General features: G+C 37.7%; 1 protein-coding gene and 1 pseudogene across 4 annotated transcripts in view; one reads left to right on the top strand and one right to left on the bottom strand.

Annotated features, from left to right (window-relative positions):
- Positions 1-25,765, top strand: part of ATP8A1 (ATPase phospholipid transporting 8A1) — a 266,458-nt gene that overhangs the window by 200,786 nt on the left and 39,907 nt on the right. For all 4 annotated transcript variants that reach the window (XM_050791502.1, XM_050791504.1, XM_050791503.1 and 1 more), the window contains 5 exons: positions 9,444-9,627; positions 9,720-9,830; positions 18,560-18,634; positions 18,739-18,861; positions 22,089-22,167. In XM_050791502.1, coding sequence (XP_050647459.1) covers positions 9,444-9,627; positions 9,720-9,830; positions 18,560-18,634; positions 18,739-18,861; positions 22,089-22,167 — 572 coding nt within the window. The remainder of the gene's footprint in view (positions 1-9,443; positions 9,628-9,719; positions 9,831-18,559; positions 18,635-18,738; positions 18,862-22,088; positions 22,168-25,765) is intronic.
- Positions 2,322-3,155, bottom strand: LOC126955200 (40S ribosomal protein S7-like; annotated as a pseudogene).

Raw genomic sequence — 25,765 nt, forward strand, 5'->3', positions numbered from 1 at the left:
AAGCCAAACTCTACAGTTGCAATGAGAGAGGCTCCATCCAGCCCAGTCTCACCCCCTCATGCTGGTCAGCTCAAACAGGGTGCTATGGGCGGGGAACAGTGCCGCCAGAAAGCTTGCCCGTCTGTGTGTTCTTCCGTTATCCCTTGCATACCACTCTTTTCCTCCATGCTGCTCAGCTTCTCCCAAGTATTCACCACTTCCTATCGCCGCAAAGGTTTCTCTTGGATTTTTAGTTGATAATTATGACCCTGAAATTTACTGGCCTCCTTTTTTACCTCCTGACATCTTCAGAGTTGTATTTTAGTTTCTGTCAATGGTCTGTGCTACCAATTGTTCCATCTTCCACTAGGTAATTTTAAGGTGAGAGAAGGTTCCTTGGAGAAACTTACCTACACAGCACAGGAAGGTCATGAGGCAGAGAAGAGCAAGCTGATTTTCTTCCAACCTAAACCTTCCAATTTGGGCCGTGCATGATGGCTCACACCTGTAATCCTAGCACTTTGGGAGGCTGAGGTGGAAGGATTGCTTGAGGCCAGGAGTTCGAGACCAGCCTGGGCAACATAACGAGACTCCATCTCTACAAAAGAAAAAAAAATTATCCAGGCATGGTGGTGTACATTTTTAGTCCCAGCTACTCAGGAGGCTGAGGTAGGAGGATCACTGGAGCCCAAGAGGTTGAGGCTACAGTGAGCCAAGATTGTGCCACTGCATTCCAGCCTGGGCAAGAGAGCAAGACCTCATCTCAAAACATTAATTTATCAGTTTAAATTAAAAAAAAATTTGTCTCTTCCTTACCTCCCCAGAGTCACAGGAAAAGAGATCACAGGGCGTGTGTGCTCCAGTCACATACTAGAAATGGGAAGAGAACGGAGGCCACTCTGAGAGCAAGGTCACAACAGGGGGGAGCTGAAAGGGGAAGCACTCTAGGCCTTCTTGAATAGAAGTGCTTCCCAGTTGAGAGCACACCAGTCCCATTGGCGAGACTCCCTAAACAGGTGGCATGGCCTTGTTCCATACAGGAAAAATTTCTATCTCTTCAGAGCAGGTGTACAGAGAGGGACTACTATCATATAGGCTGACAATATTTAACTCCCAGGATAGTAGCTCAATAAAAGTCCTTAATAACTCTTGGGGGCAGAAGAAAGGTCCTGAGATCTGCTTTCTTTTCCTTCTGTTCTTCCACAGAGATTGCATACTAAAGGATCGTGAAATACTTGAATGAATGACACCTGAAGGCAGATTCCCAACTCTGCAGTCTTTTCCAAGTCCAGTTCCAACTTTTCAGTCAGCCTACTTAAATGAGTCCACTAGGGTATCCCACTACTATGTAAACTCTGAGTATCTAGAACTTCCCTGATACTTTTCCGCTGTCAATATTCTTCTTGCCTTTTCCATTTATGTTTAGACCCTCATTCTCCCAGTCACCCAAATTTGAAACCTCAGAGTCATTTTTGAAGCCACTTTTATTTGGAGCCCTCTGAGTTTTTATTTTGATTTTCATTGTCCTTTCCCTAGATCATATTCAGATATATATAAAACATACTTTGGGCAATCCAAATTAATGTTTTTAGGAACAGCCTCAACCATGCTCTTTTTTATATCAAAAACTTTTAACATCTCCTGTTGCTTAGAGCTGGCTGTGACATTACAAGTTTGTTACTGTGGCGTGTAGAGGCACGCTGTCAGCTGGCCCTACTTCATTCTGAATATACCCACTTTCCCATGAAGAGGTGAATGTTTCCTTCTCTACGTAATAATTTTTTTCCTGTCTTCCCTACACATGGAAGAGAGCCTGGAGAATCCAATGTCCTTTACATAGTTCCCTTTATACTCTAGGTACGAACCTTATCAAACAGATTCTGCTTCTTAACAGTGAATAGTCAAAAATGAATGAGAATGGCAATGTTACTTTCTCTTTTTTTTTTTTTTTTTTTTTTGAGACAGAGTCTTGTACTGTCACCTCAGCTGGAGTGCAGTGGCGCGATGTCAGCTCACTGCAACCTCCATCTCCCTGGTTCACGCAGTTCTCCTGGCTTAGCCTCCCGAGTAGCTGGGATTATAGGTGCACATCACCACACCCAGCTAATTTTTTTTTGGAATTTTAGTAGAGACTGGTATTTGGCCAGACTGGTCTTGAACTCCAGACCTCATGATCCACCCACCTCAGCTTCCCAAAGTGCTGGGATTACAGGCATGAGCCACTGCGCCCAGCCAAATGTGTCTGTCTTGTAACATTTCCATTTATTTAGTTCCACTACCTTCTTTTTTTTTTTTTTTTTTTTTTTTTTTTTTTACTGTGAATATACTTTAGCCATTTTTGTTTACAATTGAAACTGTGGGAATTCAAAATTAACATCCTTGTCCGTGAGCTTCTTATAGACACCAGAAAACGTTTCAGCCTTGCGTTCCGTGTTGTTCTCTTACGCTTTGTCCAAATGAACCTTTATGAACCTTTTTTGAATTTACTTAAACTGCCATCCAGTTTCACACAGATTCTCTTGCCCACAATTTCACTTGGGAAGATCAAGTCCTCAAAAATTGTGTCATATACAGCTCCTGGGATGCTTTTGCTTATTTTTTGTGTGGCTTTTTCCAGTTGGCTTAGGCAGAATTCTCTGAGCAATAAAGACAGCATGCTTCCCACTGAACTTTTTCTCCAATTCACGTACTAGCCGGAGTTGGATTTTCTGGAAAGATTTCAATTGAGGAACAGGAACAAAGATTATGATCGCTTTCAGGCCACCACCAACTTAGACTCCTTGGCTGCTGTAATACTCAGCTTCCTGAGCTGAGCCTTGAGGTCCGAGTTTATCTCCAGCTCCAGAAGAGCCTGGAAGATGCCAGACTCTTCTAACTTGTTTGGTTTCTTACTGTTGGGCTTCACAGTCATGGTGTTTGAACTGAACATGGCCTTCTCCTTGCTAAGCACCAGCTTAGGAAGAGCCTGCTACCGGTTTTAAATCTGCTATGTGCTGAGTACAGTGCTAGGTTCAACATAACTAGAAGATATTTTCTGAAGAGAAAATGGACAGCAGTATTGTAGATAAACTAAGCTTTCTGGTGTGAATACCATAATAAATATCTATACTAGGCGGAGTTTCCTTTTTAGTGCCTTTCATAGGTCTATTTGCTAATTAGTGCACACGTGCACATATATGTATAATCAAATACACACCATCAATAGAAACGGTCCCTATTTAAACTACTTATCTGAATCATTGAAACAGACAGCAGTATGTTTACCTATAACCACATAAATTCCACAAAAGAGAAGTTTTATATCTAAAATGCATTGCAGAAAGGAAATATTTTTTAAATTTGCTTTCCTTTTTTGTCCTATGGAAAGGCTATCTGTATTTTAATTCTGTAGACTCCATCCCTATATTGTAAGGTCTCCTGAATGCCCACAACTGCACAGTATATCAACAGATGTAGGTTTTGGAGGCTAGGAGAGCTCTCACTCATCAGTCATTTGAATAGCGCGATTTCTTACCAAAAGTGGTTGAATGTTTCATTATGTACCGTATTGCTAAGTATCATTTTTTAACACTTGCCATGTAAGCTGCTGTTTTCATTCCAGTAACAAGTTGATGGTGAGTTTCTAGAGTAATTAAAAATATTTTGTAGTTTTGTATATCAGGTTTTTTTCTTTTGCTCTGTCTTAATTTCTTCTCAATGTAAAATTTTATAAATGAACCTGCCAAATTTTAGTTCAGAAGGATTCAAGTAAGATCTTCTAGTTTACGTTGTTCTCTCCTTTTGTAATTTCTTTAAGTAGTCAACAAAATATGAGTCAGTGGGAAATACACTGATATTCACAGGAGAAATCTTAGGAAGTTTGTTGCAAAGAAAAGCACAGCAGATCCCCTCACTAATGATTCTGACCTCTAAACAGGCACCTGGAACAGACCTCAAATTTAAAGTTTGAGGAAGTTAAAGAAATTTAGTAAATACTGGGCTTGGTCACTATATAAAACATTTCAGGAGAACTAGAAAATACTATATTCCTTCATATTCTTCCTAAAAAGTTTTCTAGATTTACCTTCTAAAGGCAACTTTATAGTAATTTTTAAGTTTCCAGCATAAGTCTTTGAGATCATATTGTATTAGTATAATTTTGTGTATATGTAAGAATTTTTTAGGTTATTAATCCCAAAACACAATCCAGTAGGATAAATTATTGTATTCCTTTTGGCTACCTATAAAAAATTCCCTAAATTATCCTTTATTATACATCTATCTATATTTTTATATATATATGTACATATAATCTTCATATTTCATTTAGAAAGGTGATTCATTTAGCTAATCCCATCAAAAGAGTGCAAAACAAGCTTCATATAAGATGGACCACCTATATATTTCTTAGCTTAAATGGTAAAAATTTCCAGTGCTCTGGTCTAGTGTTCACAGGGCAGTGAGAGTTACTGCATAGCAAATAAGAAAAATAATGAGTAACATGTGCAGAAACTACAGCCAAAATAATATCTGAAAAGCATATTACACTTAGTGCACGTCTAGGTTGTATCACGAAGGACCACCCTCTGTTTGTGGAGCCACAGGGAAGAGAAAGGGACATTTACAGTACACATTTGATACGTAGTCTTTTTCCATGGAGTCTCTTCTACCAAAGAAGAAAAGGCAACAGTGGAACAGAAGAGAACTGTGAATAATTTAAATCCTGGATGCAGACCCACAAATGGTTAAAAAAAAACAATCTCAGGGAAGAAAACAGTGCCTTTATGATGTTTCAGAATTATACATTGAGTCACTATTGGCATTTGTTTAGGTTTTAGATATTCTCAGCCGTGGATATGTGATTTTTTGATAGACATAGGAAGAATTAACTTGTTGTGTGGTAAGGTAGTTCTAGACTCATATGGAAATTGTATGGATCTAGAAGCAAGTGTACCGACATCAAGAAAGCAAATAAACTCTAAGTAGAGTAATCTTTTAAGAGGTGCAGACACAGCAGTAGAAAAAAATATATTCTGGATAATTTTGAATGTGAAGTTAAAATTTATTATGTGCTATTTCTGTTACCTGAAGTGAATTCTCCTCTCCTTTCCAGTGCCAAGTCAAATTCTAACTTATCAAGGGAGGCCTTTTAAAGCTCATGTTGATTTCTGAAATTATCAAAGAGGGGCAATCATATCAGAAAGCTTTATGTTACACTCATTTTTAATGTCTTATAATTTTCTTTTGCTGTATTGTAACCGCCTTGTAGCAAGGAACAATTTTTTAAATGGATGCTGTAAAAATAGTGGATCTTTTTTTGCTGACTTCAGCTTGACAAACCTGAATCCCTTTCAGCCACATTCCTTCCCTACAGCCTTCTGCCAGGTACTCACAGCACGCTATGCTCACACCCAGAAGCTCTTAGGTGTGTACATGCTCTTTGGCTTCCATGAATTGACTTGGTGCTTTGTAAGTGGGGCTTGTTCCCTAGTACACTTATTCCTGTTGTACTTCTTGAAATAATCATCTAATTAAATATCTCATAACTCATCCAAATAATGGAATAAAAGTTATTGCTGGTAAATCTAGGTATAATGCTCTGGAAAGACTTTTTGAGTTGCTAAAAAATATTGCTGTCGAATTTTGGAGTAAACTAACTATAAACTGGGGTGAAAGGAAATGGTACATTCTGGTCTCATTTTAGTGAAGCAAACCATCGACTATGCCTGAGTGAGATTTCTGCTACAAAAACATGCAGAGTTTCAAACAGCAGACCCCTGTGCAAAGTAAGGTTCTTTGCCCTCTATCACAATTTGTACATTTATACTTTGAGTTAAATATTTTAAGAATGTGTATTTTATTTTTTATGAATCTCCACTTAAATCCAATATCTTTGTTTAGCAACCAACTGATATTTCAGAGTCATCAGAAAAGAAGGCTTTCATTATGTCTTTTGTTTTAATTTTTTATTTCCATAGGTTTTGGGGGAACAGGTAGTATTTGGTTACATGAATAAGTTCTTCAGTGGTGATTTGGAGATTTTGTGCACCCATCACCTGAGCAGTATACAATTTGTTGTCCCCCTCCCACTCTTTCCCCTGAGTCCCCAAAGTCCATTGTATCATTCTTATGCCTTTTCATCCTCACAGCTTAACTCCCACATATGAGTGAGAACATACAATGTTTATCCATTCCTGAGTTACTTCACTTACAATAATAGTCTTCAATTCCATCCAGGTTGCTGTGAATGCCATTCATTCATTCTGTTTGTGGTTGAGTAGTATTCCATCTCATTCATATATGTGTGTATCTGTATATATATACACACACATATATATTTACATATGTTTACATATAGGAATATATTTCATATATGAACATATATTTACATGTATATTTGCATATATTTACATATATATGTACATATATACACACATATATATACATGTATATACACACATACCACAGTTTCTTTATCCACTTGTTGATTGATGGGCATTTGGGCTGGTTCCATATTTTTGCAATTGCAAATTGTGCTGCTATAAACATGCATGTCCCAGTATCTTTTTTGTATAATGACTTCTTTTCCTCTGGGTAGATACCCCATAGTGGGATTGCTGGATCAAATGATAGTTCTACTTTTAGTTCTTTAAGGAATCTCCACACTGTTTTCCATAGTGGTTGTACTAGTTTACATTCCCACCAGCAGTGTAGAAGTGTTCCCTGATCACCACATCCACACCAACATCTATTCTTTTTAGATTTTTTTTATTATGGCCATTCTTGCAGGAGTAAGGTGGTATTACATTGTGGTTTTGATTTGCATTTCTAAAGAGCTTCTGCACAGCAAAAGGACCACTCAGCAGAGAAAACAGACAACTCACAGAGTGGAAGAAAATCTTCACAATCTATATATCCAACAAAGAATAAATATCCAGAGTCTACAAGGAACTCAAACAAATTAGCAAGAGAAAAAACAATCCCATCAAAAAATGGGCTAAGGACGTGAATAGACAATTCTCAAGATATGCAGATGGCCATCAAACATATGAAAAAATGCTTGACATCACTAATGGTCAGGGAAATCCATTGTGTCTTCAACCTTATTCCAAGACGGTCATCCATTTTTTTTTTTTTTGAGATGGAGTCCCGCTCTGTTGCCCAGACTGGAGTGCGGTAGCACCATCTCAGCTCACTGCAACTTCTGCCTCCCGGGTTCAAGCGAGTCTCCTGCCTCAGCCTCCCGAGTAGCTGGGACTACAGGCGTGCGCCCCTATGCCCAGCTAATTTTTTGTATTTTTATTTGAGACTGGATTTTACCACATAGCCCAGGCTGGTCTCGATCTCCTGACCTCGTGATCCACCCACCTCAACCTCCCAAAGTGCTGGGATTACAGGCGTGAGCCAACAAGCCCAGCCAGCCATTCACTTTTAAAGCTTGGTCATGGAAGCAGATGCTCTGGCTAGTAGCAGCTGCAGTGTACTTTTGAAATGTCTCTCACTATATCGTTAATCTTTTTTTCTTAAATGGGCATTGTTGTTAATGGCAATCCTACTCTTTGTTTTTAACACCTGGTTTAACCATACAGAATAGAATGAAAATCCTCAGCCAATTTTAATTTGGGTGTTGAAAATTACAGTATCAAGCAGTGAAAGCAGTGTTTGATTGTGATCACCATGAAGAAAACTAAATTTAGTCCAACTCTTTTCTGATGCTTTTTTAAAATCACTAATATCAGCTCACCTTGCAGAGATTTCTCCTTAATCACAGGTTTAGTTTATGGAAAAAGTACCACTGTTTCCTAGTTCCATTGAACCCTTGGTGTGACTTCATAATGTATTCATACTGTTAGACTATTAAAGGGAATTTGATAAAGCTTTCAAATACTTCTCTCTATTCATGCCCATTTCCCATTCTAGATAACTTATTGGTGAGCATTCCTTTTTGACATTTACTAAATGTCAACTATAGTCCATGTTTAAACATTGACCTAGAGCCAGTGGACTTACCAGTTTATATTAACCTGGTAAGAAAAATTAAATAAAATGTGAAAATGAAATGAAAATTGCTTTGAAGAAAAATGAAGCTAACAGTGAAATAGCCTGCTAATGGCTCGATAGGCATTCATTTCCTTGCTGAGTTCACAGTTGTGTCATTTTGTACTATTGCCAGATTGTAAAAGGAAATCCAAAGAAAAAATTAAAAATAGTTTTTTCATATAGCAACCATTTATTGAATATCTATTTTGGATCAGGTACTAAAAATACAAAGAAGAGACCAATTGCCTCTACAAGCAATTCACAGTCTAGTGCAATGATTCTCAGACTTGAAATAAAAACCAGAGCTACTCTGGCTGAAGCAGTTCATAAGGGCAGTGGGACTCCTGAAGGCACATATCTGTGCAGAGTATCTGCCACTAAAAATTTTTCCTATGGAATGATCAGGAAAATGGACAAAGATGTATCGATTCTCTCAAAGTAATGATCTTCATTTTTAAATAGAATAGTAAATGATTTTTCAGATATTTTAGCAGATATTTATTATTAGACATCTATGCCACATAACCTTGATAAATAATGTAGCTCTGAGATGTTTTTCTTGTATCAACATTATGTACATTAGTTAGCTCTTACTGTCTAATTATTAGCTTAACAGTTTGTTAGACCAATTTATTGTGTAGTTTTCCTGTTTTCCTCTGTAGTTTCCAATACAGCGTAGACAGTGTATTATGCCGATGCATTCTGTCTTTGAACCCTTCTGCCCTTGTCCTGATGTTTATTTCTTAAATGGCTTTAAAAAGTCTGTGAAAAGTAACTCCAAATCTAATACCAAATATGATTTTAATACAGATACTGGTGTCTTCTGTTCCCGGTCCGCATCTGTATAAGAGGTTGCTTGATTTCTACTTGACCGTTAGTGGCTTTGGAAGAAAAAGAAGCCCATGAACCATAATCAGATATTTGGCATTTACCATGGTTTCTGAGAATTAATTTAAGTAGAGTTTTAAGCATATAGTCCATTATGTAAGATCAGATTTCAGAAGCTCAAAACTTTTACTTTCCAGCTACTGTGTAGGATTTAGTTAGTGTTTGACAGCATTTATGACATTGTTTTTAATTTGTAAGTGAAGAATTAGAAATTCTGATGTTTGTTAGGAAGTAAAGGCATTTCTGAACTCAAATGTTATTTCTTTAACATATTAATGCAAGCATTCTGGCAGGCTAATGCTTAACAAAGCATTCTCTCTTCTAGCTGTCACCTAGGGGCTTGCCTCTGAGACTTGTTTTTATTTATTTATTTTAATTTTTCTTAATACGGTAACCAGGTTAACAGATGAGTAAACATTTGCAAACCTAAAACTTTATCATAAGGTTTCTTCAGAGAACTATTCATTTAGGTCTTTTGCATCTTTTATCTTTCAACACAGTGGCATTTCAAAATTCCTTTTTTCAGAAAACAGTAATTGATAATGTTTCAATTTAAGGGTTTCTCCTCTTCAAAAATCTGAAGTTGTTGAGATGGTTAAGAAACAAGTCAAAGTCGTAACGCTTGCAATCGGTGATGGAGCAAATGACGTCAGCATGATACAGACAGCACACGTTGGTGTTGGTATCAGTGGCAATGAAGGCCTGCAGGCAGCTAATTCCTCTGATTACTCCATAGCTCAGGTAAAGCATCATTTCTGCAAAACACATCATTCCTCTCAGTCAACTGATGCTTTGAAAAGGAAAATACTAATTTTTTCCCACTCTCATTTTAGTTCAAATATTTGAAGAATTTACTGATGATTCATGGTGCCTGGAACTATAACAGAGTCTCCAAGTGCATCTTATACTGCTTCTACAAGAATATAGTGCTCTATATTATCGAGGTAATAGCAGGTTAAATTTTAAATCCTTGTCATTTGCATACATATTTAAAGAAATTTCCTTTTTGAAGACATTTTCTCATTGTTTTAATTAATCTTTTATTTGCCAACTTTTTATAAATTCTAAATGTATTAAAACAAAAAGGTGGACTGTAATCCCAGCACTCTGGGAAGCCAAGATAGGTGGATCACTTGATAGGAGTTCAAGACCAGCCTAGTCAACATGGTAAAACCTCGTCTCTACTAAAAATATAAAAGTTAGCCAGGCATGGTAGCAGGCACCTGTAATTCCAGCTACTCGGGAGGCTAAGGCAGGAGAATCACTTGAACCCAGGAGGTGGAGGTTGTGGTGAGCTGAGATTGTGCCACTCTACTCCAGCCTGGACAACAGAGTGAGACTCCACCTCAAAAAAAAAAAAAAAAATGTTTGTCAGCCGTGGAGAATTATGTTTAAATTCTAGCTAAAAATGTTATGTTGCATTGATAAGAAGTGTTGAATTAGAGTTGCTAATGAGATAATAATGTATTTAATTTTAAAAATACATTATTACTAATGTATAAATTAGTCTGTAAACTTGACTGCATTTTTAATAAAGCTCAAAAACATACAGAAGAAAGCAATACACCATGGAGGGATAATACACATGTAGAAAACCTATTTTTTAAAAAAGGTGAGGAAATGAGAAACATTGAACTAAGCTAGCACTTCTAATTCTGAGAGGAGACAAAGTAGTGCAATCAGGAAAAATATGCAGGTAGCTTTGCTAGTATTGTTGCCTCATTGTTCCCATTATGTTTCAAAACTTAGATCTTTGTTATATACAAGGATCCCTCTCTATCCAGATCTGTTTTTATTTCTGTGTTTGGTGAGTAGCAAGAGTTCAGATGATGAGAAATTTGTCTAAAAATTATCAGAATCTTTAGTTTCTGTGTCTGGATAGCAAGGGATTTGTATAATCCGTTTTATGTGTCAAACATAACATAATTTTTCAAATGAAAACCCGAGTCAGGAATACCACTTTTAAAAGGATGCATTTTGTTCTGTGAACAATTTGTAGCACCTACAGAGCCCAGGCACCAGGCTTAGTCCAACAACTACAAAGTAAATCAAGCATGGTTCCTGTCCTCCAGGAGCTTGCTGTATTACTGTGTTCTCACACTGCTGATAAAGACATACCCAACACTGAGCAATTTACAAAAGGAAGAGGTTTAATGGACTTACAGTTCCACATAGCTGGGGAATCCTCACAATCATGACGGAAGGCAAGGAGGACCAAGTCACATCTTACATGGATGGCAGTAGGCAAAGAGACAGAGCTTGTACAAGAGAACTCCTCTTTATAAAACCATCAGATCTCATGAGACTTATTCACTGTCACTAGAACATCACAGGAAAGACTTGCCTCCATGATTCAATTACCTCCCACTGGGTCCCTCCCACAACACATGGGAATTCCAGATGAGCTTTGAGTCAAACCATACCATTCTGCCCCGGCCCCTCCCAAATCTTATGTCCTCACATTTCCAAACCAATCATTCCTTCCCAACAATACCCTAAAGTCTCAACTCATTTCAGCACTAGTGTAGAAGTCCACAGTCCGAAGTCTCATCCAAAACAATGCAAGTCCCTTCTGCCTATGAGCCTGTAAAATCAAAAGCAAGTTGGTTAGTTCCTAGATACAATGGGTGTACAGGCAATGGGTAAATACAGCCACTCCAAGTGAGAGAAATTGGCCAAAATAAAGGGGCCAAAGGCCCCAGGCAAGTCCAAAATCCAGCAGGGCAGTAAAACCTTAAAGCTCCAAAATGATCTCCTTTGACTCTATGTCTCACATCCAGGTCAAGCCAATGCAAGAGGTGGGTTTCCATGGTCTTGGGCTGCTCCACCCTGTGGCTTTACAGGATACAGCCTCCCTCCCAGCTGCCTTCACAGGCCGGTGTCAGGTGTACAATGCAGTCAGAGGATCTACCATTCTGGGGTCTGGAGGACAGTGGCCCTCTTCTCAGCTCCACTAGGTAGTGCCCCAGTGGGAACTCTGTGTGGGGGCTCTGACCCCACGTTTTCCTTCTCCACTGCCCTAACAGTAGTTCTCCATGAGAGCCCGGTCCCTGCAGCAAACTTATGTCTGGGCATCCAGGCATTTCCATACATCTTCAGAAATCTAGGCAGAGGTTCCCAAACCCCAATTCTTGAATTCTGTGCACTCATAGGCTGAATACCACCTGGAAGCCGCCAAGGCTTGGGGCTTGCACCCTGTGAAGCCACTGCCTGAGCTCTATGTTGGCCCCTTTCAGCCATGTCTGGAGTGAGTGGAATGCAGAGCACCAAGTCTCTTCGCTGCACACAGCACAAGTACCCTGGGCCTGGCCCAGAAAACCACTTTTTCCTCCTAGGCCTCTGGGCCTGTGATGGAAGGGGCTGCCATGAAAACTTTGCCATGAAAACCCTGGAGACGTTTTCCCCATTGTCTTGAGGAGTAACATTTGGCTCCTCGTTACTTATGCAAATTTCTGCAGCCAGCTTCCATTTCTCCTCAGAAAATGAGATTTTTCTTTTCCATTGCATTGTCAGGCTGCAAATTTTTTTTAACTTTTATGCTCTGCTTCCCTTACAAAACTGAATGCCTTTAACAGCACCCAAGTCACCTCTTGAATGCTTTGCTGCTTAGAAACTTCTTCCACCAGATACTCTAAATCATCTCTCTCAAGTTCAAAGTTCCACAGATCTCTAGGGAAGGGGCAAAATGCTGCCAGTCTCTTTGCTAAAACATAACAAGAGTCACCTTTGCTCCAGTTCCCAACAAGTTTCTCATCTCCATCTGAAACCACCTCAGCCTAGATTTTATTGTCCATAGCATTATCAGCATTTTGGTCAAAGCCATTCAACAAGTCTCTAGGGAGTTCCAAACTTTGGCACATTTTCTTGTCTTTTTCTGAGCCCTCCAGACTGTTCCAACCTCTCCCTGTTACCCATTTCCAAACTCACCTCCACGTTTTTGGGTATCTTTTCAGCAGCACCCCACTCTACTGGTACCAATTTATTGTATTAGTCTGTTCTCACGCTGCTGATGAAGACATACCCAAGACTGGGCAATTTACAAAAGAAAGAGGTTTAATGGACTTACAGGTCCACATAGCTGGGAAAGCCTCACAATCATGACGGAAGGCAAGGAGGAGCAAGTCACATCTTACGTGGGTGGCAGCAGGCAAAGCAAGAGAACTTGTGCAGGGGAACTCCCCTTTTTAAAACCATCAGATCTTGTGAGACTTATTCCCTATCACAAGAACAGCATTGGAAGGACTTGCCCCCATGATTCAATTACCTCCCACTGGTCCCTCCCACAACACATGGGAATTCAAGATGAGATTTGGCTGGGGACACAGCCAAACTGTATCACTTGCCAACAGAAATACAATGCAAGCCACATTAGCAAAAAGAAAAATAAAAATTAATGTCAGAATATTTTATCTAGCTCAATGTATTCAAAAGATTATCATTGTCACCTGTAATCACTGTAAAAAATATATTAATGAGATATTTTACATCCTTCATCCTAAGTTTTCAAAATCTGGAGTATATTTTACATTTATACCACATCTCGATTTAGACTAATCACATCTAAGTGTTCAAGAGCACGTGTGGCTAATGGCTACCATGCTGGGCAGCACAGCAATGGTAGATAAGTAAGTGAACTGAATGGTTAATCAAGGCATAATAAATATGTTATTTGCCTTTTTTTAAAAAGTGGCCTTTTTATTGTCAGAAGCTATATTTATAATAATTATAGGTGTTATCAGTTTCATGTTCCTGTTGGAGCTCTGCAGATCATGACAATGGCCTTCCCATTGTTAAGAAACCTCCATCTCCCACTCCTGTCAAGGACCCACCACACCCTCATAAATCTGCCGAGGGTTCCCTTACAAATAGATGTTTATTCCTGCCACTTTACCATTTTATCTGTTAACTGTTTCTACACATCTGTCAAAAAAGATACAGCCAGGCCAGGTGCGGTGGCTCACGCCTGTAATCCCAACACTGGGAGGCCGGGGCGGGTGGATCACAAGGTCAAGAGTTCAAGACCAGCCTGGCCAACATGGTGAAACCCCGTCCCTACTAAAAATACAAAAAATCAGCCAGATGTGGTGGCAGTCGCCTATAATCCCAGGTACTCAGGAGGCTGAGGCAGGAGACTCGTTTGAAACTGGGAGGCAGAAGTTGCAGTGAGCCAAGACCACACCACCGCACTCCAGCCTGGGCAACAGAGCAAGACTCTGTCTCAAAAAAAAAAAAAGATCCAGCCATCTCCTATATGGAAATCATATTCAATCCTTTACTCTGAGAAGTAACAGTATAAACAAAGTCAGTATGTTGACACTTCCATTGGGGGCTGGTGTGTATTTGCTTCACCTGTTCTTTGTGCCTCTGTCAGAATGCTTATCTCCTTGTTAAATGTTGACTGAGCATAGTTCTTATGAGTCAGGCTAGTAAAATTGAAACTTAGTTTTGAGGTGTACAGGCAGTTTTGTATAATGGTCACTAAAAAGGTTACAACCTGTTAGATAAAATAACCTAATACATGGAAATATAAACAAGGTACTTAAATGAACTTACTCATTCATTACTGCTAGATTTGGTCTGGAATAGTCTGTATTTTGAAGCAAAATGTACTTCTAAAATAGCTTATGAGATCCAAAAAAATATTCTTTGTTGTTTATATAAATGTGTAGTTCTTTTCTAAAGTTAATTATTTTTCTATTCTCAATCCCTTCTGTATATCTAGCTTTTCTATTTATATGTTCTTCTCATTCCAGAACACTGACATTCAAACAAATATCAATTTATACAGTTTATTTACATAGATTTATCAAGATACCAGGAATTTAAAGCCACTGCCAGCAATAAATCTGCTTATAAAAAGATAATTTTATAAAATAAGAGTGCTCAACTTGTCGCATTTTAAATCTAAATTGACAACAATGAAGTAGACAAAATTTATGTACTAATGAGAAAATAAAAACATTAAACTCAAATGAAAACAATCTTCATGCCATGTTTCACGCCCAGCATTATGTGGTTTGTGGTTGATTAACCCTAAACTTCACTTGCCTTTGATTTTAAAACCTCTTCACGAGATATTTGACACTGATCAAATTCTTTACACATTGAAAAGGAAGTGAGTTCTAAACTTTACTTGAAATCTCATTTTTATTTTTCTCAACAGTTTGTGGAAATGTGTTTTGAATATAATTCAACTGTCTTGGAAATGACCTTTTAAATCAATTCCCAGATACCCAACTTTTGCCAGCTAAAACAAGTTCTGCAGATGTTAATGGCTCACGTCAATACTGTGAATGAATAGACAGAAAACACATCATTGAATGTCTCTAGTGAGGACAACTGCCAGTCTCGAATCTCTCCTTTCAGTTTTTTGTGCTGATCAGGCGTGGGAGCAGAGGACTCATTGACTATTTGTAAGCTGCTGTTTAATATGCAGAAATGCTCCATCAAGAAAATGAATGTGAAGCTTTAGCTGCCACGCCTCTACTGGGAGGTGGAATTTAGAAAATAATGCCAGGAGAAGCAGGTCTAAAATTTCTTTGCTAATAAAGGAATAGTCTTGAACACTATGTGTTCTATGGATTTAAAACTACAAACACTGCTTTTCTCATTGCTATATTGCTTAGGAATGTCACTATCTAGATATTCCATGGCTGTAAATTATAGCCAGACGAATACAGATTTGTCAGATGGTTGTATAAAGCTCTTCCTTACAGGAGCTGCCCAGGGGCAGCTCTAGGTGTTCATTTAAATTATTGGCTCTTTTTAAAAAGAGATTTTTTTATTTCTCTGATATGTCTGACTCCTTCCTCGTAAAATAAGACCTTTTCTTTCAAATGATTGGCCACATCCAAGTTTTCTGGGAAGATCTCAAAACCAAGTTGTGTTTCTAATTTCCAGAAGCTTTGATAAAAATCAATAAGGTGATACTGTCCCAGCAAGTGGTGCTGGGAGTTGAATTCCCTGTGAATTTAAATAACCTAAACACCTCCCCAGAGGGATTGGTGTTTTCTTTCTGAATCCATGGCTCTGGTTGAATCAGAGGAGGTACTTTTATGTATTTAGGATAATGTAGGTGTTGTTTTATTTTGCATGGGATATGTTCCTAATATTAACTACAATCTCAGCCTAACTTGAAATCTGCCTGCCGGTAGACTACTTCACTGTTAAAGACCTTCTCTGTCTCCTTTAAGATATGTAAACTTGAATGTCAAAATATTGGTGTGAAAATGTAAGGTACCCTATTTAAAGTTTCTGTTCTTACCTAGTCATTTGTTCTTCTTTAAAAATAAATTAAAATATTAACTCTTAAAAATTCAGGAAGTACATTTCTAAAAACATGTTCACCTACCTTTCAGTAGGAAAAATAAAATGATAAAAATGTGTTGATAGCTTTCCACTTAAAAACTGCCATAAAGCATAAAGCAGTTCATGCATTTTAAAATATGCTTTGGAAACAAACATGTTTACTTGCAAGTTATTTCAAATTTGAAACTTGTAAATATTGATTTGAGGGAGGATCTTAAATTTCAAGCTCATAGTAGCCTTTGAATCAGCACCAAATATTAGGTACAAAGAAGCTAGGGGACCATTCATATTTACTAATGTTTGCCCACACACAAACTTACTAACATAAACTTCTCATTGTACAGTATTGATGATTGCAAATGCATTTAGAACTACAACCTTTGAGCCAAATCATGTCCGTTAGATGAATCTGGTATGCAGAGCGCTTCAGCTTTCTTCAGACCAACAAAGGTTAGACTGTGTCTTCATAGATTAGAGAGGCCATAATTGAAAGTTTGTTTTGAAATTCCTTATATTTCCATCATACCTTAAGAAATCTGAAAGAGCTTTTTAGAATGAATTACTACAGTAGATCACAATTGCCTTTGTGGAAAATAGCCCCATCACTCTGAGTATCCCAAATAGGTATTTACATAATCCACATCTCAGGCCAAATGTGAAAACACAATAGAGAGCATTAATGTCTGTTTTGTCAATTTGTGTATACTCGCCAGGAAAGAAGAAACTTCACTTCATGTGAAGATACTCAGTTCTTTTAAAGTTTGCATGCATCAAATGATCTGGCTGTTTGTTTAGGGCAAATTATCAAAAATTTTCCATAAATACATGTAGCAAAGCAAGTAAGAATTTCAGATTTGACTCTAATTTCTCTGCTTTTGTTTTATTGTTGTAGTTAATATGTGTTACAGCTCTAACACAATTTGGACTTATTTTTAATGTGCTGTTGCTACTTTGTTTTCTTTTCCATCTCATAAAGCAGACATTAGTTTTTATACATGCTCAATCATTCCTTTCCACTATAAAAAGGAAGATCAGTGTGGGTACAGAACCTGTTCATAGGGAGGCCAGCCTGGGTACATATTGATAAATGGTGAATTTGTAGCAATTCATGCTTCCATAATGAGGTTAAATGAAACGTGAAGTGTAGCAAATTCCCTGCAACTCTGATTCAAAAATTCACTTGAGCCGCATGTCAAGACTGCTGTCTTCTAACAGTTTTGTCGTCGTCGTTGTTGTTAGGTTTTGTTTTTGTATTTGTGCTTATGTAATCTCATTGCTGGGCCAGGCTTTGTACTCTCCCAGATGCATTTGATTTTTAGTTATACTTCAGGTCTGCTTTTTAAAAACAATAATGTAGGTACTATTGTTTACTAATAGTCACTTTAATTTTTCTTATGTTTTAAACATGCTGGAGAAACTTTTGTCCATATTGTCCCTTAATTTTGTTTCCAAAGTTAAGATTTCTCTTTTAAAGAGAATTGTAAAATATGTAAGAACATCATGCTCTAGTCAAGATAGGGTTTTATCAGTGAATAAAATTTAAGTAAAATATTTTAATATATAAACTCAAATTTAACATTCCAGTGCCAGTGATTATCAAGAACTATTAAGAAAACTCATGTACTTTGACCTATTCCACCTTGAGAATTCACCCTAAGGAAAAAGAGATATGTATGGTTTCAGTTTAGAGTTATTTATAATAGCAAACAACTGGAAGCCAGCTAAAGGTCCAAAATAGTTACATCCGCATTGTAGAGGTTATACATCCATTAACGTCATTTTAAAGGATATGTGACAACTTAAGAAAATGCATATTACATAATATTAAGTGGGAGGAGCAGAGTATGACACTCTCTGTATTCAGGTTTCCAGTAAGGTAAATTCGTGAATTTAAGTGAACTATACAACCAGTGCAGATGAAAATAGTGATTGTATTATTGCAGGAAACTATTTCCTAAATAAACAAGTGTTACTTTTATAATTTTAAAAAACAGTCTTTAAATAACTGCATCCTGATATTTTTAAGGGAATTGAAGCTGTAAAAATTTAATGAGATATACATATATTCTCTAAAAGTACCATTAAGAAAAACAAGATTGTTTCTCATTTTTAAATCGTGATTTCCTGTTCATATATTGCTTTTTTGATTCAGCAAGCAGGACCAATTCTGACATAAATAACAAATACCCTATGAAAGCGTCTCTTTGAATCAGAAAGTAAACCAAAGAAATGTCATTTTCAAAAGGGTCATGAGTATAATATGTTAATGCTCCTATTATGCAGCAGTTGAGTATACAACAGATTCTAAAGCAATGCATTTATGTTTTTGTATTCTAATTTTGGGGGTTTTGGGTTTTTTTCCTAGATCTGGTTTGCCTTTGTTAATGGCTTTTCTGGACAGATCCTCTTTGAAAGATGGTGTATAGGTCTTTATAACGTGGTAAGTTTAGGACATTTGATAATTCCTGTTTCATTGAATACTTGGAGATAAAGGTTCACCCTGCATTTGGCTGCTTGACATAATGACCAGTTTGTGTGCTTTAGATGTTTACAGCAATGCCTCCTTTAACTCTTGGAATATTTGAGAGATCGTGCAGAAAAGAGAATATGTTGAAGTACCCTGAATTATACAAAACATCTCAGAATGCCCTGGACTTCAACACCAAGGTAGGACGCGGTGCCCTGGCTGGGACATGTTTGGTGGGTCTGTTTTTACTGCCCTCATTACATGGGGTATGTGGTTTTCCAAGGCCAAGGATATACTAGCCTGAGACAACTCCAGGGTACTGACTATGGCAAGTCATATTTCTTAAGGTTCTGATACAGGCAGAGAAGGTTTTTTGTTGGTTAGTTGAGTTTGGGGTTTTTTGTGCGTTTTACAATTAAAATGTAATCAAATTCACTTGGGTTTGCAAGGCAGCAGTAAAGCTGGCCTGATGTATAAAAATCATTGTCCTTTTGGTTCTCCGGCCTTCTGTTTTTGCAGTGCTGTGGTGACATGCTCACTCCTCACAGGGGCTAGTCATCTAGGACTGGTAAGGACTGGCTTTATGTGTGTAAAGGAGTGAGAAGTATTTTATTGTTCCTTAACTAATTTTCCATTTTGTGAAATATCTTTGTCCTCATTAGAATTTTAGATCGATTGTGTCAGGCATTAAAATTACAGTCTCTGGGAAATAGTACTCAGTATTTCCAAGCCATAAAATTAAAAATACAAGATAAAATATCCAACAGTTTATCTAAAATCACATTCTGGGTGTGATCCAGTAGCATTTATCCTAGACACACACACACACAAAAAATCATTTTCTGTATGGTTTACTTTCCTGCAATTACATATTCTAAAGTGTTTCCATTGGTAACAATTTCTTGTTTAATGTGAATGAGGAGGAAAAAATTTAATATTACAACAATCAAAGTAGGTGTCATTTTGAAACTAACATTTGTATATTTTATTGGTGTTATGAAAGCAACAAATAAAATACACCTTCACAGAATTGTTTCTGTTTAATATCGTGCATGTTTATTAGCATGTTACTGATAATTAGATATAATCTTAACTCAATGTCTTAAATTTAGTACAGTTAATGTAGGATATTTTAAATATTTAGGAATTCATAAAGCTTTTCAATGGCATTTTCTATATGCCAGGAGAATAAGTGAAACAGGTGTTTTGGTGCCTTTAACCTCACAGCATAAATGATAGTGCTAGGTTTATGGACAAGACGTTATTCTTCTTCTGAGATGTGATCTTCATGAACACACTGTGCCTATGTATCCAGCTGTACACACGCATACAACTTGATGGCACTGTTTTAAATAAATGAATTTGGCTAGCTCAGAACAGACAGACTGAAGGATTATTTAACTTATGCCATTGGTTCCAAAAAGTATTTTTAGTGGGCTCTCTTAAAACTAATACTATTTATAATATGCAGTATCTCTGCTTTCATTTTTAAATGTTTAACTTTTGGATTTTTAAATTTATTTGTGATACCCAGTTTGTATTAAATTTCATCACATTGCTGTAATGTTTTTCATTACCTGTGGTGGGCATTTGCAAATGATGGCAAGCCACAATCAGACTATGGCCTCTGGTTCCCCTGAAAAAGTGATCTGAGAGCTGGGGAAGTTCCAGGCCTACTAGTATATTAACAATAATTCTCACCAACCAACCTCAGCCACAGGCCTAGTCTACCAAAGCGTGGGCTCCATAGTACTGTCTCTGAAGTTAGCCTCCAACCACAAACTTGGCCGTGCCATTCTTGCTTAAAAACATAAATTGATCCTCATAGAACTATCCAAAATCATTCCTGCAAAGGCACATTCTTCTGTACATGGCAACTTGGACACATTTTGGTGGCCAGGAAAAGCGTTTAGCGGGTAGTATATTGTTTTAATGTGCGGGCGTCATTCCTTGTATCTTTTATTGTTGAAAAAAGTTTTTCATTATCTGTAGAGCCCAAGCATTCAGACAAGTCATCAGATCAACCCAAAACGGTTATACAATTTCTATACCCATTTGAGTATAGTTTATATACATGAGTTGCCAACTCTGTTTTACAGGGTTTATGGATTTTTCTAGTGATTTCAGTGAAAAGTCTTTGATTCAATCTAATATAAGTGTTTGAAAATTCAGGGACAAATGGCTACAAAATGCATAGTTGTATACACAGCAGTTGCTGGGGGTTCCAAGTGCGGGAGCATTGTTGCCCTGAATGATGATGCTTACGTTTGTTATGGTAAAAAGGGTCGGAGGTTCTGAGGTCGTGACAGGGGTTAAAGGATTAGCATGTGACAATAAGTATCAGTCAGGAAAATGGAAAAGTAGAACTAATTTTTCTTGCACCCACCTGTGCTTTCTGTCAAATAAAAACTTGCGGTAATGACATAGTGAGGAGAAGAGACAAAGGTTAATGAGTAACACAAGTTCAAATGTGTAATGTATTGGAGCGTAAATTGGATCATACAATCCAGTGTGGCTGGGAGAACTAACAAAAGAGATTGAGCTCACAGTGGAAAATTTTGGGAGGCAGGCAACTTAATTTCTGTTGTTTGAACAGCTTAAAACTATTAATACATGCCAATTTTATTTAGCATAAGTTTTGTTTGCAAGAAGCACTTTTAAATGACAAAACTACAACTGTTCAGAGGGGCCATAAGAATTCTAAACAGTTTTTCTATAACTTAATCTTTCACATCCATGTTACAAAGAAAGTACCAGTGATGCTTGCTCTCTTGTTCTTAAAATACAATAGATATAAAAAGTGGTAACTATTATATGATGTTATAATTATACAAAACTTGTTATTAACAGGTGTTAAATTGTGAAAGCCTTTAGTAAAGTCATAGTCACAGTGCTTTATTTGTATGATTATATAATTTAAATGTTATACTGGCTATAACAAGTATATATCTTGATACCCTGCAGAGTATAGTGTAGAGTATCTTTATATCTCTTGATAAGAGAAAGCATTACATCTTTAGCATTGGAAAGTTTATAGTTGGACATGGGGAAAAGAAAGGGATTTCCCCAAATTACAATCTTTTAAAAGTCTGTTCTTCTGGAATTATGAAAATAGTTGCACTTAAGGAATTTCAGAATCTGCATTTTTTTATTTTAAATTTTATTTTCTTTTTCAGGCAGAAATTTAAATTTGTTTTTTGAGAAGCAGAAAAAAATTCAAGTGAAGCTGAATTTTGAGAAACATAAAAATAAATAAATGACCCATGAAAGTCTAAGAGGCAGAAAGTGTCTGTCAGTTCTATTAATTCACAGTGGTAGCCCGACAGAAACACATTTTGTGAATCTAGCTCATAGATAAAAAGAAAGGTCAGAGTTCACAGAGCTAGTTTATCGCAAATGGTTCTCATGGATTTTTGTTTTCCCTCAGGTTTTCTGGGTTCATTGTTTAAATGGCCTCTTCCACTCAGTTATTCTGTTTTGGTTTCCACTAAAAGCCCTTCAGTATGGTAAGTAGAAGGGATATGAATGCAAAGAGATGACTTTTTACTTTTTTAGAAAAATAACTCATTGTCAATGTATGTTAAAAAGTATAGCAGTTTCATTGTATGATATTTCTCTTAACCTAAAATGCATGCATCAAAAAATTGTACACACTTTGAAGATTTTTATTATTCCTTTGGGAGCAAAGTGATTTAATATATGCAAAGCCTTTCTTCTTTACTTCTCATGTTTTCCAAAGTTGCAGAGAGTTAAATTTTAGGACTTTTTTTCCCCTCTGTTGATGTATAGTTTGAAGACAATAAGTGCTAATATTTTATGTAGCCTATTTATTATACCTATGAGGCTTGTATCAAGCCCTTTATACTGAAACTAATCAGACATGCTGGTATTTTCAAGTATACTTGAGCCAGTGTTTTGGATGAGGTTTTTAATGTGTTTTTATGTTCATCTTGGAGTATTAGCTTTTCCTCTGCTCATTTTGAGGGGAGTGATTTTATTCTCTCGGTTTGGAGAGAGAGGATCATGGTGCATTTCCTATACACATAAAAGTGATTAAATAGCTACTTTAGAAAAGAGATCCCTGTGATTCTTAAGCTGGTGCTGCTCTGTCTTGGAGCCGACTTTGCGTTGAGATCCTGGGGAAGACACCAACCATTCAGTGTGCCTGCTTCAATACTACGGGAATCAAAAACACAACACACAGTACACCCAAGGAATTGTCAGTCCTTTATAAGTACAGGCCATACCTACTGTCTATCAGTTAACGGTTGCCAAGAGAAGAGAGTGCTGCCTGCTGCTGCCCACTGTTGATCTCTCCATAGGTAGCCAGAGTGATCCCTGCAAAATATGAATCGGGCCAGGTGCCTCCCTCCTCAGAAGTCCATAAAGATTTAGCATACTTAGAACAAAATCCTCCACCTCCAAATTGTTCCCCATTCTTAACAGATACTCAAATTGACTCTCTCCCCACCCATGCCTCAGGTCTGTGCTCAAGAAGCCTTCCCAGATCATCCTGTCCAAAAGAGCAACCACCGCCTGCCCCCACTGCTCCTAGGCTCTATTCCCTTGTCAGTCTGTATGTCTTCATGGTACTTGTCAATCAAGTTTTGATATGTTTGTTTCTTTTATATGGTCTTTCTCCTCTTTTAGAATTGAAATTTCAGAAGGGCAAGTAATTAGTAGTTTCATTGCATTCACAGTGCTTAGAACAGTGCGTAGCTTGTAGTAGGCACTCAGCAAATTGTGAATGAATTACCAAGAGCATGTGGCATAAGCAAGGTGAGTATTGCAAAGAAGCCAGTGGTTTCATATTCTAGCTAAGATTTTAATATCCTTTATTGATTGCTCAGTAAATTACAACAGTAAATACTTTTCAATGTCTAGGCCATGGAATGAGCATGGTAAGAATATTTAATTAAAGTGTAGAATATTGACCCAGGAGGCCAGGAAAATTACAGTGAGTTAGTTTGCTTGCTTGTTTGTTTGGCTTATATAATTCACATACCATAAAAGTTATCTCCTTTAAAGTGTACAATTCAGTGGTTTTTTAGTATATTCACAGAATTATGCAGATGTCACCACTATCTAATGCCAGACATTCATATCATCCAGTAGAGAAACCCCATATCCATTGGCAATCACTCCCTGTTTCTCCACACCTTCCCTACCAGACCCTGGCAACTGCTTATATATATGTTTATTTTGTCTCTGTGGATTTACCTATTCTAGACATTTTATATAAATGGAATCATCATGGGACCATGGTTCATCCATGTTGCAACTGGAATCAGTACTTCCTTTTTATGGCTGAATAATATTCCATGGTATAGATATACCACATTTTTTAATCTAGTCATCATTTGATGGACCTTCAGATTGTTTCTGCCTTTTGGAGCAACAGGATATGGAGGTCAGACATCCTGACCTCAGACAAGCTCCCCAAGTAAAATTTATTTTCAAAACGCAAAATCAATATAGGTTTGAAAGACAAGGCATGCCCATCTATGAAACTGCTATTGCAACCTTCTAAATTAGAAAAAAAGAAATTGAATATCAAAAATCACTTAAACCAGATAGCATCCGAAACACCTTAGCAATGACAGGATTTGAAAGGAATTCCCAAGTGACTTCATCTTCGAGAGAAGCAGTTCCTAGATCCATCATTATGTTTCTCTGGAAAGCCACACAGCTATCCAGCTTCAGTCAAGGCAGTTCACAGGAGTGCTGCTTATAGAGACCAAAACTAGCCAAGCCCAGGGAACACTTGCTTTCTCTTTTTAAGGGGTGAATCAACGTTTAGCATAAACTACTTTATGGTTTTTATGTTGAGGGGTTTGTAGTTGTTGTTTTGTCTTGTTTTCATTTTTAAATAAGGAGTGTTTTTAGGGAGGGAGGATACTTTTGTTTTTTGGTTTCTGAAAGGATGGGGATACTGAAGAACTTCACACATGCTATGTAATATATAGCTACATATTCATTTATTCCTTTGCCTCAGCAGTTCCGAAAGAGTAGTCTGTAGACCCTGGGAATATCCAAGACCTTTTGTCATCCACAAACAGTGGTACCACTGTGCTGTTCTTCACGGTCATGCATAGGTTTCATTTAAGAATGCGCATGAAGACACCATAAAACTAATGCTTTTTTTAAAACTTGAACCATCTTAATAATATTCTGTATTTGACAAAATAGGAAGTATTAGCATACATATAAAGCACTTCTGCATACCAAAGTGCAGTGATTGTCTCAAGGAATGGTGCCTTCTGGATTGAACCAGAGGCTGCAGAATCATGCATGGGTAAAAGATCCATTCAAAGTGCAAAGTAGGCTGGGCACAGTGGCTCACGCCTGTAATCCCAGCACTCTGGAAGCCCAAGGCGGGTGGATCACATGAGGTCAGGAGTTCAAGACCAGCCTGGCCAACATGGCGAAACTCCATCTCTACTAAGAATATAAAAATTAGCCAAGTGTGGTAGTGCACGCCTGTAGTCCCAGCTACTCAGGAGGCTGAGGCAGGAAAATCGCTTGAACCCAGGAGGTAGAGGTTGCAGTGAGCCGAGATCGTGCCACTGCACTCCAGCCTGGGCGACAGAGCAAGACTGTCTCAAAAAAAAAAAAAGTAAAGTACAAAGTAGACTGATGGATTTTAATGCAATAAAATACAGAAAGTTCATTGATATAGTTTCAGATTGATATAGTTTCAAATTCCACACTGGTAACCATCCTTTAAGAAACTGCCTCTCCCACTTTGAGAAACTACTTGTTGGCCAGGCACAGTAGCTCACGCCTGTAATCCCAGCACTTTGGGAGTCCGAGGCGGGTGGATCACTTGAGGTCAGGAGTTCGAGACCAGCCTGGCCAATATGGTGAAACCCTGTCTCTACTAAAAATACAAAAATTAGCTGGGCATGGTGATGTGCGCCTGTAACCCCAGCTACTTGGGAGGCTGAGGCAGGAGAATTGCTTGAACCTGTGAGGCAGAGGTTACAGTGAGTTGAGGTCACATCACTGCACTCCAGCCTGGATGACAGGGTGAGACTCCATCTCAAAAAAAAGAAAAGAAAAGAAAGAGGGAGGGAGGGAGGCTACTTGTTGAGTTTTGATGTA

Source organism: Macaca thibetana, chromosome 5 (genome assembly GCF_024542745.1).
Source record: "Macaca thibetana thibetana isolate TM-01 chromosome 5, ASM2454274v1, whole genome shotgun sequence".
Lineage (NCBI taxonomy): Eukaryota > Metazoa > Chordata > Mammalia > Primates > Cercopithecidae > Macaca > Macaca thibetana.